Raw genomic sequence first — 16,736 nt, forward strand, 5'->3', positions numbered from 1 at the left:
GAACATGTAGTGGTAGCAGTAATAGTAGCAGATTTGTAAGTGTGGAACATTTTCCTCCCTATGTTTTCTACTTTAAAATTTTTTAAACATTCTGTCATAGTATTTTGCACGATTTTTCTAACAATTTCTATGATAAAAATAATATTTGGGCATTTAACTGGAATGTTTGAAAAAGTACCATTTTGTTTTTGGAACAACGGGGCATGCATGATGACTGTATATATAATTTTTAATTATACCTCTGATAACGACCACTCATTATAAAGACCTTTTTTTCAGGGACGGAGATGGTCTTTATATCGAGCGTCGACTGTATTGCGGGTACACATTCCTGAATAAAGACTTGAATAACATATGGGGGAATCATAGGATGAGCTCACAGAATGTCCGAACGTTCACAATGTGGAATATATGAACTCGCGAACAAGTTCTCGTCTGTTAACTAGTGGGAGATCACTATTGCTGTACTCGATACCTTCCATAATTGCTGCTTATACTAAGGTATCAGCATTTGGCGATTCGGCACAGTTCAGTCATTTTTACCTTCTCCACTTGACGAACATCCATCTCGCTGCATCCTTAAAACGAGCTTGCTTACATTATTTTTTATATCATCTCTTGATTATTCTAGGCGAAAAGCGCATGACTCTTTGATTATTTGTTAGAAGATTAAAAAACCTTGTGCCTCCCTTTCCACGCACACCAAGCACATTTTCTTAGTACACGCCAGAAGAACATTTTTGCAACAGCAAGAGACGCTGAAAGGAAATTTGATACTCTTCGTCGAGAGCAGACTGGAAGAAAGCGGGAAAAATTCTTGAAATCTCATAGGTCAGCAGAAAGCCATAGCAACGAGGAAAAACCACGTCATTGGTTATCTCATCTCAGCAAGCATACGCTGCATGGTGCTGCCATCTACTGGGATCAGATTCATAGAAAGTCAATTTCCCCTTTTACACAACCAAAAGGGGAGGTGCACAACTACACCCCACTAGGAGTCTAGGTACCAAATTTCTACTTTCTAGGACATACTGTTGTTGAGTTATGTGACACACATCTGCACATACATACGTGACGAGAAACTCGTTGCAATTAACTCGGGAATCGTCAAAATGGTTATTTCGCATGTCTATACGTTCTTAGGCACTTATCCACATGTGGTCGGGTCAAAAAAAAACTCAACATTCTTTTTTTTAGGGGGGGGGGGAGCAAAATGGAAGTTAAGGCCGATTTGAGTGAAATTTTTTTTTGCGAATACAATACTTTCTTTTTTGTAAAAGGAAAGGAAAAAAGTCTGCACCTATAAAAATGAAACGCCTGAAATTAAAAAAGGCTCGATGCTAAAATTTGCTGCATTTTTATATTTCCAAATAATTAAAACTTAACCTGCAATGTTAGGGGATTACTGTATTGATTTTGTACAATACAGGGGTGATTGTGAGTTCATCAAAAGATACCCGAAAGTTTCAAAGCGAGAAGGGGGGGGGGTAATCTTTGGCCGCTATTACTTAAATACACCTTTGCCATTGTTTTAAATAGTTCAGAGTCAAAATATTGTGTGTACACTTAATATTAAATTTTTAATGGATTACAAAGTTACTTTTGAGCTGGTGTTATACAAATTGTCTTGACATTTGTTCATCTTAAGGGATAGGTGTCCATCTTAAAACTCTTTCAGGCATATTTGATGAGTATTATATAATTCAAAAAAAAAAAAAAAAGAAGTAGTAAGATAAAAGCATAACGAAAAAAACAAACATAATTCCGGTATTTTCAGACATGAAAATACCGGAAATTCGGTAAAGTACCAGAACACAATCATCCTTGACAATACCATAGACTGAAAAAAAATCAGGCTTTTTTTTTCAAAGAATAGTTGAAATACAGTAGAAGACCGTTATAACGCACACCTTGGGAAAAGAGCTTTTGCGTTATACAGGTTTTTGCGTTATATAGATCATTTCACAAATTTTGAAACTAATATTCAGAATATATATCTATATATTAGCACTTCAGAATGAGTTTTATTTGCAATGAGTATTAAGGCACCAACATTACAATATGTCATTCACAAGTAAATATGTTTCACAAGCATAAGAAAGTGAATTTATCCTACACTTCTGCTAGCTTCATGGTTTGCATAACAGCTGCATTTTCAAGAGCCATCTGGCATTTTCTGTTTACTGTGAGTACTCATTTTCATTTAAAAGCTTTGAATTAAGATGAAAAGATGAAAAAACTTTCAACATTTAATTTTCCTAACCATTTTTATGTTTGCAAAGCAAAACAGAGGGATTTTTCAACTTCAAAATCTATTCTTTACTTTTGAAAAGTTGTGCGGTTTATAGAGAATTGGGTTATGCAGGTCGGCGTTATAAAGTCTTCTACTGTAACTCCCAATGTTTAAAAAAAAAACAAAGTCATACCTATTGCTAAGAAGCCCTTCTGCAAGTCACCAGACATTTCCTTCTCTACAGCTTCGGCAACAGTATGTCCCGCCAACTTCTGGTACTCGTAAAAAGTATAAGCCAGCTGGTGAAAACTTTCGGCCACGAGAATCGAGTTGAATACCGATTCGTCTGTGCCCCACTGACCCACCCCAGCATCATATAAAGCCTATGAAAATTGACAATTTTTTTTTTATTTCAAAGCATTATTAAAATCATAATTTAATTCAAGTGATTTTTTTTTAAAAATGCAAATTTAAATTAAGCTATTTTTTTAAATAAAATCATTAATTAAAATCAGTTGCTTTTGTTTTTAGAAATTAAATTTGCATTTTTAAAATGTGTATTGCTCTAAATTACACTACACTGCATCATATGTGCTATACATGCATTACGCATACTACATAGATCCCTCTTTCTATGTGTGTATAACAGATTTTCACTCTATATTGCTTTTAATCCAAAATTACAGTTTATAACAAAATAAAAAAATTTGCAGTTTTTCTTATAAACCATGACTAATATAGCTAAGAAAAATGTTTGTTTAACATATTATTTTACACTAAAAACGTACATGACAGAAATTTTATCTTCAAGCAAACCATAAAACAAAATCAGAGCTTACCTAAGCATTACAACATATTTATGTATAAATCTTAAAAATATATTGAACAGTTAGAGAACTTACCTCAATTTTAAAAGCTGAATCAATTCATCTAATGTATGAAACATATTACGGTTTATAACTGTAAATTAATTAATATCTATAAATTTTTGACGATTTAAAATATAAAAATCTGATTTAAATTTCAAAAAAATAAGAAAAATCTGACTTATTTGATTTCTTAAAAAAAAAAAATCAAAAAAATCACGAACCCTGTTTCAAAGCCATTCCTGTCATTTTTGAAAGAAATACCAACTGTAGATCTTAATTTGAACTGCAGCAGATATTTATATCAAAAAACACGAGAGAAAAAAAGGAATACTCACACTGAAAAATACTTTGAGATAAGCTATTTAAATTAATTTAATCTGTTCAGCAATTAATTTCATGGCATTGGAACATTCACACACAAAAAATGATTATAGTAGTTTGTTTAAACACTAAAAGCTGTAATGAAACTAAAAAAAAATTTACTCACAAGCCTTTTTATCAAAGCTTAATAATAATTGAAAAAAGAAAAGAAAAAAAAATCTAATTCCAATAACAGATGCAAAAATACTGCATTCAAAAATACTGCGCGCAAAAATACTGTATCCAAAAATACTTGCATAAGTATGAAAAAGGGAAGTAAAAATAACTTTTTTATTGAATGGAATAATTCTAGAAGTATATTTTGATCTGCCTGCATAGTCCATACAATGAAAATATTAATAATTATTGACACTACAGTTAGTACTTTCAGATATAGGGTTGCCATCCAAATTTTGCTTCAAAATAGTTGCTTTAGTAGCCTAAATTGTAAAAAAAGTCGCCTAAATAGTCTCCTCAGCACCATGATTAAGTTGCTTTTTTCACCCATTTAGTTGCTTTTTCCAATATCTTTTAACTATTTACAAATTCAAAAAATACTTAGTGTAACAAAATCACACAACAGAAAATCTTAAAACATAGCTATTTATAGTAAATGCAAAAAAAAGAAAAAAATCAAAACTTAATTTATGTTTTTTTTTTTTTTTCAATGCTGATCGTTGATTTGTGTACTTCAAAGTCTAGTCTTTTTTTAAAATTAAGAACTGTGAACTAAAATGAGACAGCTTTTTCATCCTACTATTTAAATGTAATAATTAAGCAATAGCTATATAGGGAAAGTAATTAATGTAATAGGTAAAATGGCTTTTGAAATAAGCAAACAACAAACTATAGTATAGGGGAGGGGGGGCACATGTGAACATGGCACCATGACAACGTCAAGCAAAACATCTTAAAAAATTCTTAAATAATGGCAGGGCCAGTTCTACTTCTTAGCCTAACTTTTAGGGCAAGGACCCAGTTTATGTTCCTGTAGTGACAGGTTTTTTTGTTTTAGCAGATGCTGACGTGATGTTATCAGACTTCTACATGTGAAAACACATTTTAAATTACCTAATAAGCTAAACTTAATTATTGCAAACCAATACATGAACATTCAAGTAAATTTATGACTGTTGTTAATTGTTAAATCAATTTTCATTTCATTTTTTTTACATTTTATATTTTAATGCTATTAGTGATCACTTGAAGCAGTTTCCAGCTAAACGGAGTCAAATTTTCATTTTCATATGAATTTCTCCTAGAGTTCAATTTTTAGTTACGTTCATTTCTATGTGAACTTGGAAAAAACAAGAAAATTAAATTAGAGTAGCTTTGAAAATATTTATTTTGGGAATAAATTTGAAGATAAACAAGTTTGCTAGCTTAAAATTTCGTTTTTGTACGAAAATACGTAACTAATAACAACTTAAGAACAAAGTTTTAAAAAAATTAAGAAATTATTGAAATAAAAACCAAAATAAATTGCCCTAAGATTGCATAATTTAAAATATCTAAGACCTTTTAAAATAGTTGAAACACTAACCGGATGCTAAAAGATTTAAATTTCGAACACGGCATGCAATTTTCGGCGAAGCACGTGTTCGACGCTTGAGTGTTTGTTCTCTATATTTTCATTTCTATGTGAACTTCAAAAAACAGGAAAATTAAGTTCAAGTAGCTTTGAAAATATTTATTTTGGACATAAATTTTAAAGTAAGGAAGTTTGCTAGTTTTAATTTTCGTATTTTTACGAAAATACGTAATTAATAACAACTTAAGAGCAAAGATTTAAAAAAAATTAAGAAATTATTGAAATAAAAACCAAAATAAATTGCCCTAAGATTGCAAAATTTAAAATATCTAAGACCTTTTAAAATAGTTTAAACTCGAACCGGATGCTAAAAGATTTAAATTTCGATCACGGCATGCAATTTTCGGCGAAGCACGTGTTCGACACTAGAATGTTAACAAACAAGAACGGCTTTAGTTTTTTGCCGTACAAATTAGGATAACTTAAGTCAAAGCACTGGAGATCATTATTAATAATGCAATTTTTATTACAGAAAACGAAAATTGAGCTTTAGGGGGAAAAAAAAAATCACAATGTGCATCATGTTTTTAGTTTTGGTTTCGCAGAACTTACGATTTTTTTTTCGGGTAGGATGGTGGGAGGCATATTAAAGTAATTTTATCCTTAAAAAAGAAAAAAAATGATAGTTTAACTTAAAAATTTGATTGATTTGAAAATTTTAAAATTTCCGAGAAAAATCGGGAAAAAAGTCTTTAAAAACCAAGACAAAAACCGGCGATCTATCCCTGTTATAATGTAAAGTAAATAATATCTTTTAACACTTTACAATCCTTGATCCTTGGTAAACACACAAATAAGAAACAACTGCAATCCTTGGACTAACAGAAAACAATCTAAAAATAGTTTAACTGGAACAAAATAACAGTGAATAAAGGGAAAGTTCAAAAGAAGATTCTTTTAGCTCAGACTTTCTACCCCCCCCCTTTTGCATTTGAATTCTACCTCAGTAGATCGACGCGTTCGCCGCGGCCAAAACGGTATTGGCTGAAAACTGTATGATGCAATCTCCATAGTGTGTTAGAATGCAACTGGTTGGCTCAAAATCGTTCTTCCAAATTCTTTTTTCAATAAATTTCATAAAATATGAAAAAATAGTCGCTTTTTATTGCAAAAAAGTCGCCGTTTTTTTTAAAAATAGTCGTTTTTGGTCTGTTTTTTGCCAAAAAAGTCGCCATAGTCGCCTAAGGTAAGAAATAGTCGCAAAAGTCGCCTTTTTAGTCGCCAATGGCAACCCTACAGATACAATAAAAAATTATTTAACAAAAAATCTCCCAGTTTGGGGAAACTTTTTTTCATTTTCTGCCATGCTCCATTTCTAGAGAGTTTGTAGCAGTTATTCAAAAAAGATAAAAGAAAAAAAAAAATCGTGAAGTTTAAAAGTGGAAAAAAAAATTATACTTCAGAGTGAAATCGGAAGCCAACCTAAAAATGCGGAAAGCATCGTGAAACACAGTAGATTTGGTAGGTATGCAAAGAATTATGAAATAAAATAATAACTCATTCAGATAAACTAAGTTTCATCAAATCAACTTTACAAGTTTTCCCCCTTAGACTGAAGAACTCAGATTTGGATGGAGCGTATGTTACTGAGTTTTTGTTAGGTAATTTTTTTCCTGACAGCTGAAAATGAAATATTTTAAAGGCAAGTTAACAGGAATTGAATCTTCTTTAAAACGAAAAGAGTAACGTTGGGAAAAGACAATAATGTGGTTTAATTCCACTTTTACTATTTAGAAATATTCACAGAGAAAACCTTGGTTATGATAATAGCTTGATGTTCTAAAATTGAAATACTGTAAAATCCCGAAAGTAACCCCCTATCGATTATAGCCCTCCCCCCCTTTTTTGTAGAAAGTGAAATCACTTTAAAATCCTGAATATACCCCCCCCCCTCACCTGAAAAGTTTCCGATCATCTTCATTTGCCCCACTAAAAAAAAGAAGGATAATATTTTCTGCTTTACTTGGAAAGCATTTACAAAGGTTTGGTTTCCCCCTCCATGTGCAGTTTTGCTTTTCTAAAATAAAAAAAAGAAAAGAAAGAAAACACACTGATTTAAACAAAAAAGAAAAAAAAAATGTCTAAACGGTTTATTCCTTTTAAAATGTATAGACTCCTTTTGATGCAAGGGCACTTTTTTTTCTTTTTTTTTTGTTCATATGTATTACAAAAGAAATTTATAATATTAATGTGTTGCTTAAAAAGTAGCACAAAACTTAAAAATAACCTTTTTAAAAGGAGAAATAATGTAATTGAACGAGTTTAGGATAATCAGAAATGTAAATTTTACTAAATCGAGTAAGAGATTTGTCTATGTTTGCGTTCACGAACTCTGTAAAGCTCAGTTGTCGAACTTTACGATCTTCGTAACGAATTTGCGGCCGTGATCGAGATTTTTGCTTCTATTCTGAAACAAGAACATTAAGATTTTGCATCTTTTACTGTAACCTTATTACATTCAGTACATAATGAATTTTCAAGCGATAAATTATGGGGGGTACTTTCGGGATTTTACGGTAAGTAAATACTCTTCTGAGAAAGCAGGTAAATACAATCAAAACTTGAAACAGTTACCTGTGCATCATGCTTTGCTTTTGCGACGTCAGCAGGAGCTTCACTTCTGGCTCCCTAAATAATAAATGAATGCCAATTATTACAACAAGATTAAATGGCATTTTTCAAGAAAATTGTATTTTTTATTTTCACAGTTCAAAGAAGGCAAATATTTTTTTTTTTTTTTTTTGAAAGGTAGTGTAATGGTACGAGTAAGACATGGCTCTCGGGTTAACGCCATTTTCTGATCCTTTAAACGCATTTAGACTATTAAAACTATTTTTCTCCCATCCTCTGAATGAGTTCATTCCATTTTTATTTGCTCCATTTCGAAGAAAGATCCGAACCACCAGTAACAGACAACGAACATTCTGATGATATCCAGTAACAGATGAAAATATCGGATATTTTAATCAGCACAAACTAGTCTTAGTAAATGCATCCTAAAATCACTCTTTATTTCTTAAATTATTATTACAATATGTAGACTTAAAATAAGGTTTCTTTCATTATTTATATCTAATATTTCATTAATGGAGTTAGTTCAACATTTTAGCTGTTTTACTCACTTTTCTTGTTACCTACTCTTACACAGCTATACGATTCAGAAATAAAAAAATATACATTAGTTGGTATATAGTCATTAGACATTTTTTTTTCTGACCAACGTTTAATATTTAAATAGGCACTTTTAAAATGAATTAAAAATTTTACATTGCTAATGATTTTGTGAATATAAAATAAAAAGAAGTTATATTACTTTGTTATATTAATGATGCATCAATAAACCATAAAATATATATGTGTTAAAATAATCACAAATTTGGTACTACGTCACATCGAAATGGTGTTGTACAAGTACCGTGTTGTACGAGGTACGCCTGTATTCATATGATCAGGCTTCAAGCTATTGTTGAGTCGAATGCCAACAAAAAACAATGGATTCCCTCCCCCCCTCGGAACTGAATGATTCAATTATTGAAACTTACAGTGACAGAAGAAATCAGCAATCTTTCAAAATGCCCTGACGTCTCACTCTTGATTGCATCCTCTAACGATTTGTCGTACACTGTCGATGAACAGAAAAAAAAAAAAGCACAAGTCAATAAAACATTTTTTCACAATGCAATATCACAATTATATGGCGACAAACACATCCTGTTGAAATATAATACAGTAGAAGACCGTTATAACGCCGACCTGTATAACGCAATTCTCTATAAACCGCAATAATTTTCAGAAGTAAACAATAGGTTTTGAAGTTGAAAAAATCCCTCTGTTTTGCTTTGCAAACATAAAAATGGTTAGGAAAATTAAATGTTGAAAGTTTTTTCATCTTTTCATCTTAATTCAAAGCTTTTAAATGAAAATGAGTACTCACAGTAAACAGAAAATGCCAGATGGCTCTTGAAAAGGCATCTGTTATGCAAACCATGAAGCTAGCAGAAGTGCAGGATTTTGATGGTGAAACATTTTTATTTGTGAATAACTCATTGTAATAGTGGTGCTTTAATACTCATTGCAGATAAAACTCATTCTGAAGTGCTAATACTTAGATATATTCTGAATATTAGTTTCAAAATTTGTGAGATGACCTATATAATGCCAAAACCTGAATAACGCAAAAGCTCTGGTCCCGAGGTGTGCGTTATAATGGTCTTCTACTGTATTGATAAAAAATAAGAAGATCAAAGACTGCACTCGACAATTTTTTTAATTAAAAGACTACTATGGTAAAAAGAACACCGGGGGGTCAGACCAAAAGCTTTCCTGGTGGGATGAAAGAACAGTTTGACAACTTTCATCAAATCAAAAGTACTCAACCTGGAAACTTATTCACAGGGTTCATACTCTATTTGCTATATCTATAAGTATTGCTTCTGTGCATCTTACCTAAAATATTTGATTACAAAAACTTTATCATTTTATTATGTATAAAAAAAGTTTTGATAAACCTCAAAATGCAACATTTTGCAAATCAAATTTTGAAACTGACTCATTATTTTCCTTGATCTTGTATGTTTAAGTGTGTGTGTGTGTGTGTTTTTTTAAGTCTTAAAAGTTGGATTTTTTAAAATTTAAATCAAATTTTTTTTATATCTTCAAAAAGTTGTAGGTACTAATTACTTTTCATTTATAAGCATAATATATTTCATACAATAGATGATTCCATTCAGCTTGCTTTCAAAATTAAGATAAGTTCTCCAACTATTCAATAAATTTTTTAAGATTTATAAAATTAATTTATAAAAGATTAATAAAATCAACTGATTTTAAGAATCTAGATTGAAATGTTTTTCGTTTTTTTTTTTTTTTTCTGGATTGAATGGGTGATTTTCTTTAAAAAAAATCAATCATTTTAAATCAAGTGATTTTTCTTAAAAACATTTGATTTAAATCAACGAACCCTGATTGCAAAGTTTGAAATTTTTTTTTTATAAATTTCATCTTACTCCACTTGTTCTAATTTGGTTCCTTTCTGCAGAAACTGGTGGTGAAGCCGGATCAGCTGATCAAGAGGCGTGGGAAGTTGGGGCTGATCAAGATCAACGCTGATCTGTCTGGAGTTCGGGCTTGGATCGATGAGCGCATGAACAAGAACGTTCAGGTAACGGATCCACTTTTCCCCCACTTCCTCCACTCTTCCTCACCTCTGGACCCACATGACTGTTTTTTGTGTTTGAATACATCCCGATGAAAGGAGAAAGCTCAAAATATCCATAAATAAAGTGCAAATATAGGCGTAAAAATGTCACACACGTACAAATGGATTGAACAAGATAAAGTATTTCGCTGCGGCATTCCGTCTTTTTTTGTTGCTGAAATTTCTTAGTTCAAGGGACATATTTTGCTCCCTTGTTTGATGTGGTATGTCTTAGTAATAGTGTAGTGTACATTTTTTAAAATCCTTACTAGCCTCTTAAAATGTACTAATAACTTTTTAATTCATTTTGTAGGAGAAAAAGAAGGTACCTTTTTTTTTTTTTGTTAAAGGTACGTCTCTCGGTTTGGTGGCCTGGTGATGATAGAAACATTTCTGAAGTGTTTAGTGATGATACATTTACAAGTATATGGCAACCCTTGAATTTAAAAATTGTAGTTGTCAAATGTCGCCAACTACGAAATTTTTAGTTCGAAATAGTGATGAATGAATTGAAACAGGGTTGGCCGAATTGGACCCAATTGGGTTGGATCCAATGGGTTTTTTCGAAAAAACCCATTTAAAAAAACCCATTATTTAGCACACTTTTGGGTTTTTTTAAATTTTCTGAGAAGTTTTTAAAAAAATTAATTTAAATACTTTCACAATTTAAACTTCTTTTTTATTTGTTCTTCACCACAAACAATGAACATAAAAACTGAATTTTGAACTATAATAGTATTTCTTAACTCTTAATGGCAGTTAAAAATACTTCAAAGATTTTAAGTAAGTGCATTTAACTTTTTTCTTTAACTAGTCAATAAATAACTCAAATTGTCTTGACCAAGTCCTGTCACGTCTGATTTTCTCACTATTTGTAGATTGTACAGAGGAAACTAATCTAGCCGAAAGGCTTTCATGTGAATTATTTTCTGCAAACAAACACGTCACAAATCTCGAATAAACAAGGTATATTTTTTTAGAAATGAACAGGTTTTACAAACGGTCGGACAAAAAACCGAATAGGATGTACAGTATTTTCATTATCTTACAAAAAAGTTTAATATTACTCTGTACACAGAAATAGAAAAACAGGCAACATAAAATTCAAAGACATGTCTTGATTGAGGTGGAATTCAGTAAAAAGGGGATTTAAACTACTTGAGGTTCTAGAGTAGTTTTGCATAACAAAACGAAATACAATAAAGTAAAATGCAAAAAAAAAAAAAAAAATATTAATTAAAAACGAATAATAGATTTCATCATTCGAGCAGTAACTTTGTCTTAACTGTTGGTAATCATGGAAACTAAAAAAATCTGGAACTTCACCATTCTTGGGTTTTGTCGTCTTTTATACTTTTCTTCAGAAAACACTGAATTTTAACTAGTTTTCCAGCTTTTTTTTACCAGAAGACAATTTTTGTGCTTTGTCCATATACCTACGCAACAATATGCTACAAGTACCCCACATTTTCCCTAAAAAAAGACAAAAAAACCCACATTTCTTTTTAAAAACCCAGCTTTAGTTGCGTTTTTTTGGGTTTTATTTTATTCAAAAAAACCCTGGGTCCATGGGCTTTTTTTAAAAAAAACCCGGGTTTTTGCCAACCCTGAATTGAAATCGGCAAAAATTAATAGTGTCTCAAATTGACATACCTCTAAGGGAAAAGTACCAAAAAGAAAAAGTAGTATATTATATTGCTGTTCTGTGTATCTCTTCTTTCATCATTCTTATTATTTTGTGTTTGTTCGTCGTCCATTGAGTTTATTTTTCCCTGTTTTCATTTCATACCCAATTCATGGAATCTATTTCTGTATTCTCACGTGCAAACACAATCTTTTCCAGGTGGAACGTACTACGGGCCGATTGCACCATTTCATCGTGGAACCTTTCCTGCCACACGAACAGGTGAGTTAATCTTCCAGTATTTGCATACTACCACACATTTCTTGTATTTGGCGTAAAATTTAAGCATTTTAAGTATCGCAGTTGAACGTCAGAAACCCAAATGCATATTTTGAAGGATGCCCGACAGAAAATCGGTGATTTTTCAAAATGAGTTAATGTACCATTTTACGCAGAGAAATTAATTCGACTTTCTATTCAAATTTTAGTTAGCAATAGAGAGATCCTATTTAATTTTAATCCTATTTTCCAGGAATTTAAATGTTTAATGAGCAAATACTATATTGTACCAGGAAAAAGGCGTCCCTCGTATAACACAGTTTCGATATGACTCGGTACCAAATTTGCGATTATTATAACAGGTTTCGAAATTACATGGCATATGACTTGAATTAAATACTTCATGGTTTTGATATAACTCGAATGTTATATTTATAAAAGATGGAATTTCATTTTGGTTTAATGCATGCTGTTAATGGTTGATAATAACTCTAACAAGTTTTTACTTTGTTTTTATGAAACTTGGTTTCAACACAACATAGTACACATCCCTTGATTTACATTATTTCTAAGTCTCCTATAACACAGTTTCGATAAAACACGGATCACGGTTTCAATATAACACGATACATCTTAACCTGATTTTTCTCCTGCACATACATAATTAGTATTAAAAGTAAGTAAATTTTTTTTTTTTTTTAAGTCTTGTATAACACGGTTTTGATACTACACGGAATGAATAAACCATGTTATACAAGGGATACCCCTGTATTATGATTTTTATTTGCTGTGCAATCCAGTTAGGTACATATATTGATTTCTCTCTTTTTTCAGGAAAACGAGGTCTACCTCTGCATCCACTCTCACAGGCATGCAGACACCATCCTATTCCACCACGAGGGGGGCATAGACATAGGGGACGTCGACTCCAAGGTAACTAACTACTCTTCACGATATTTCTCTTCCAGACGATACAATTTAGCTTCGAAATCAGTTTATAACTCAAAACCTTGATGACTTAAAAAGCTCTTGTCACGGCTTCTATATACAGCAGAAGACCGTTATAACGCCGACCTGTATAACACAATTCTCTATAAAACGCACAACTTTTCAGAAGCAAACAATAGGTTTTGGAAGCTTAAAAAACCCATCTGTTTTACTTCGCAAACAAAAATATTGTTAGGCAAATGAAATTTTGAAAGTTTCTCATCTTTCCATCTGATTTCAAAGCTTTCAAATTGAAAATGAGTACTCATAGCAAACAGAAAATTCCAGATGGCTCTTGAAAATGCAGCCGTTATGCAAACCATGAAGCTAGCAGAAGTGCAGGATTTTGATTGTGAAACATACTTATTTGTGAATGGCTAACTGTAATATCGGTGCTTTAATACTCATCGCAGATAAAACTCATTCTGAAGTGCTAATATATAGATATATTGTAAATATAGTTTCAAAATTTGTGAAATGACCTATATAACGCAAAAACCTGTATAACGCAAAAGCTCTGGTCCCAAGTTGTGCGTTTTAATGGTCTTCTACTGTAGTGCAATTTATATAAACTGCAAGACTGAAATTTTCAGAAGCAAACCACATACTTGCCAACTCGACTGTTTTTAACAGAATACTTCCGTTTTTTTTGCTCCCATCTCCCGATTTCCCGTTTTTTACCATTTTCTCCCGTTTTTGCAGTTTTTCAATCAATCATCAAAATGTTTCACTTTCTTCTCAATAGGTGGCGCTTTTTTCTAGTCACCCACCAATGTCAGGGAATAAGAATTTTTCCAATTAATAACTCATTTTGTAAAAAATAATTTTTTAGAAGCTTTCCACATTGCACGTTCAACGAAGCATGTGCTTTGCCGAAAATGGCAGCAGATTTCAATCCCTTTGCATCTTAAAAATGTTTCAGTTATTTTGAAAGTTCGAAGTTGTTTTAGCACATGCTACCCTATACCTACTTATTTCATATTTTATTTTCATTAAAATATTGATTTTTTTTTTGGATATTAAATTTTTGTAGCGACTTTTTTTTTTTTGGTAGAGACTATGTGGAATGTACGAAACTTTAAGCAAATTCACTCATTATTTGGTTTTTCCTTCGCAGTATTTTTTATTTTTCTTGTTGCAACCAATAAGCTTACATCTGCAAAAAATCTCCATTTCAGTTTAAATTTAGTATTCATGTTATTAAAAAGCATAATTTAATAATTTTGTTGTGAAATATTTCGCTAGTGGAATCTCCTATTTTTTCTTCTTTAAAGGTTGGCAAGTATTCTAATCTCATAAATAACACTAAGGTATCTTGCTGTTGCTCTGAGGCAACGATATGCGTGTATCAGGCTTATAGTAATCGTCAATTACGTAGTAATCGATTCGTGTAATCGATTACATTTTTGTAAATGTAATTGATTACATTTTTGTGTAATCATAACCATAATCTAGCAATGTGACGTCAAACACGTGTCTGCTGTAATTGGCAAATTTGTGCTTTTTTTAACGTTGTTTTTCATAGTGGAACCTCTCTAACGCAAAATCATGTGACTTAAACCACCCTTTAACATGAAATATTTGTTCTCCCCAGCAAGTTAACGATCACTCCATAATTGATTGGATGAGTTGAAATCAGATCAACAAGAAACAATTATTGTGGTCTTGCAAATTCCACTTTAACGAGGTTCGACCACATTAAATCGATTTTTCTTTTTCTCTTTCCTACAATTTTGTGTTATTAAAGTTGTATATTTCATGTACACCATAAAGTTTGAAATTTCACGATATCTTCGGCATTCAGAAATAGAAATAACAACATTTACGAATGAACTAGATGAATAAAACAAGGGTTTAATTGCCTACACATCTCCGGGGGGGGCCAATCAATTTTGATTTAAAAAATATATGTCTGACTTTTTTTTTGTTGGGCATGATCCCAATTAATGAACGAGCCAATTACACGAAAAAGGAGTGCCCGCATATATGAGTATGGAAATAGCAATTTCCATCGCCTTATTAAAAATTGACGAGCCATTAAATTATTTTAATGTCGGTGTTTCGTTGAATAATTTTGTACGTAAATAGATTTTAAGGAATACCTCAAAAATGACGAAAAGATCAAAAAATGTTTTATTGCTTATTTCGAAACTAAAAACTATTCTGAACACAGGGGGAAAAGTTTCATTACTTTAGTTCAAATATTTAAAAAGTTATGAGTGGTTTTAGGTCATGCTCCCTATGTGTTCTTATGCAGAAGAAGAACTTTAAATTGTTTTTTCTCGATGGTTTTTTTTGTGTTTTCATGTCATTAGAATCCCTGAGGATTTTTTTCTATTAAAGATACAGCTTCAAAGTAATACTTTTTGCAATTGGGATAACATATTTGACAAAACTGTGCATTGGATAAGCATTTTATAAATGACTCGAATGTTTAGAGAATGCTTAAACCTTTAAAAACCAAATTAAAAAAAAAAACTTTGATTTTTTACATAATGAATCACAGAAAATTTTCTAATAAACTCATAAGCAAATGCATGCACAGATTTTTAGAGATGATTATAGTGATCGTTTAGCAAAAAACTTTTTTTTTTAAAATGAGTGCAAAAAAAAAAAAAAAAAAAAAACCTTAGGAATTTTAAAAAATTGAAATTTTCCTCAGTTTTTTGAATTTTTTAAAAAAATAGGCAATATTTTTAAATTTTGAAAGTAAATTATTGATTGCAAAATAAGTATGCATGTTATGGTTTCAAGGAAGTATAAAATTAACTTAAATTAAAAAAAATGTTTGAAAGTTACTGTGACCTTTTAAAGAAGAAATGGTGGTGTACACTATGCAATTTATGTTCGAGTAGCTTTTAATTTATCGTCTATATTCCTTCTTTCAATTCCTAATTTAATCTATATTGGCTGCTTAAGAATTAACCTGAATATGAAGATAATAAAATTGTTACTTTTTAAAGTTTTCATCAAGGCATTAGTTATTTTATTTCGTGCTTTTCGGTGTGAACCAAGATCTTAGAAATAGTTTTTATATTAAAAACACTTTATTTGGGATGGAACTTTTTGAAATATTAAAACATATTTATCCGTTTCCCATCATAAAACAAATTAAAGAAAAAAAAATGAAAATTTCTACTTTTTTTTTACTCATTTGCAGACTTAGATAAAATGAAAAGCTTTCTGCGAACACAAATCCTTTCTGGAAAATTTTCTGCAAATAATTATTTTGCCTAACTCATCCTTGAATAAAGAATTAAATTTATATTCAAATATGAAAGAAGCCAAAAAAAAAAAAGTGCTTTAAATCAGTTAATTATTATTTTTTTAACAATAATATATATTTGCTTATTTTTTACCAACTGAAGAAAACTGCCAAAACCATTATTTTTTTCACACATGTGCTTTAAAAAGCTTTTGGTGAAAGATTTTAACAGAAATAAACTGAGATTTTTTTTTTAAAATTCCCTTTAAAAAACAAACTTTTTATTATATATTTTTATTTAAATTAATGTTAGCAGTTTGAAAAAAATTCTGCAGAGCCAAAACTTTTCTGCAAATGCCGTTTGCGGGTTCATCTATATTATGCAAGACTG

At 30.9% G+C, this 16,736-nt stretch overlaps 1 protein-coding gene across 2 annotated transcripts in view; it reads left to right on the top strand.

Annotated features, from left to right (window-relative positions):
* LOC129233123 (ATP-citrate synthase-like) overlaps window positions 1–16,736 on the top strand; it is an 85,897-nt gene that overhangs the window by 19,849 nt on the left and 49,312 nt on the right. For both annotated transcript variants that reach the window (XM_054867184.1, XM_054867183.1), the window contains exons 3-5: window positions 10,092–10,214; window positions 12,094–12,156; window positions 12,988–13,086. In XM_054867184.1, the coding sequence (XP_054723159.1) occupies window positions 10,092–10,214; window positions 12,094–12,156; window positions 12,988–13,086 (285 nt within the window). The remainder of the gene's footprint in view (window positions 1–10,091; window positions 10,215–12,093; window positions 12,157–12,987; window positions 13,087–16,736) is intronic.

The sequence above is a fragment of the Uloborus diversus genome, unplaced genomic scaffold, assembly GCF_026930045.1.
Source record: "Uloborus diversus isolate 005 unplaced genomic scaffold, Udiv.v.3.1 scaffold_18, whole genome shotgun sequence".
Taxonomy (NCBI): domain Eukaryota; kingdom Metazoa; phylum Arthropoda; class Arachnida; order Araneae; family Uloboridae; genus Uloborus; species Uloborus diversus.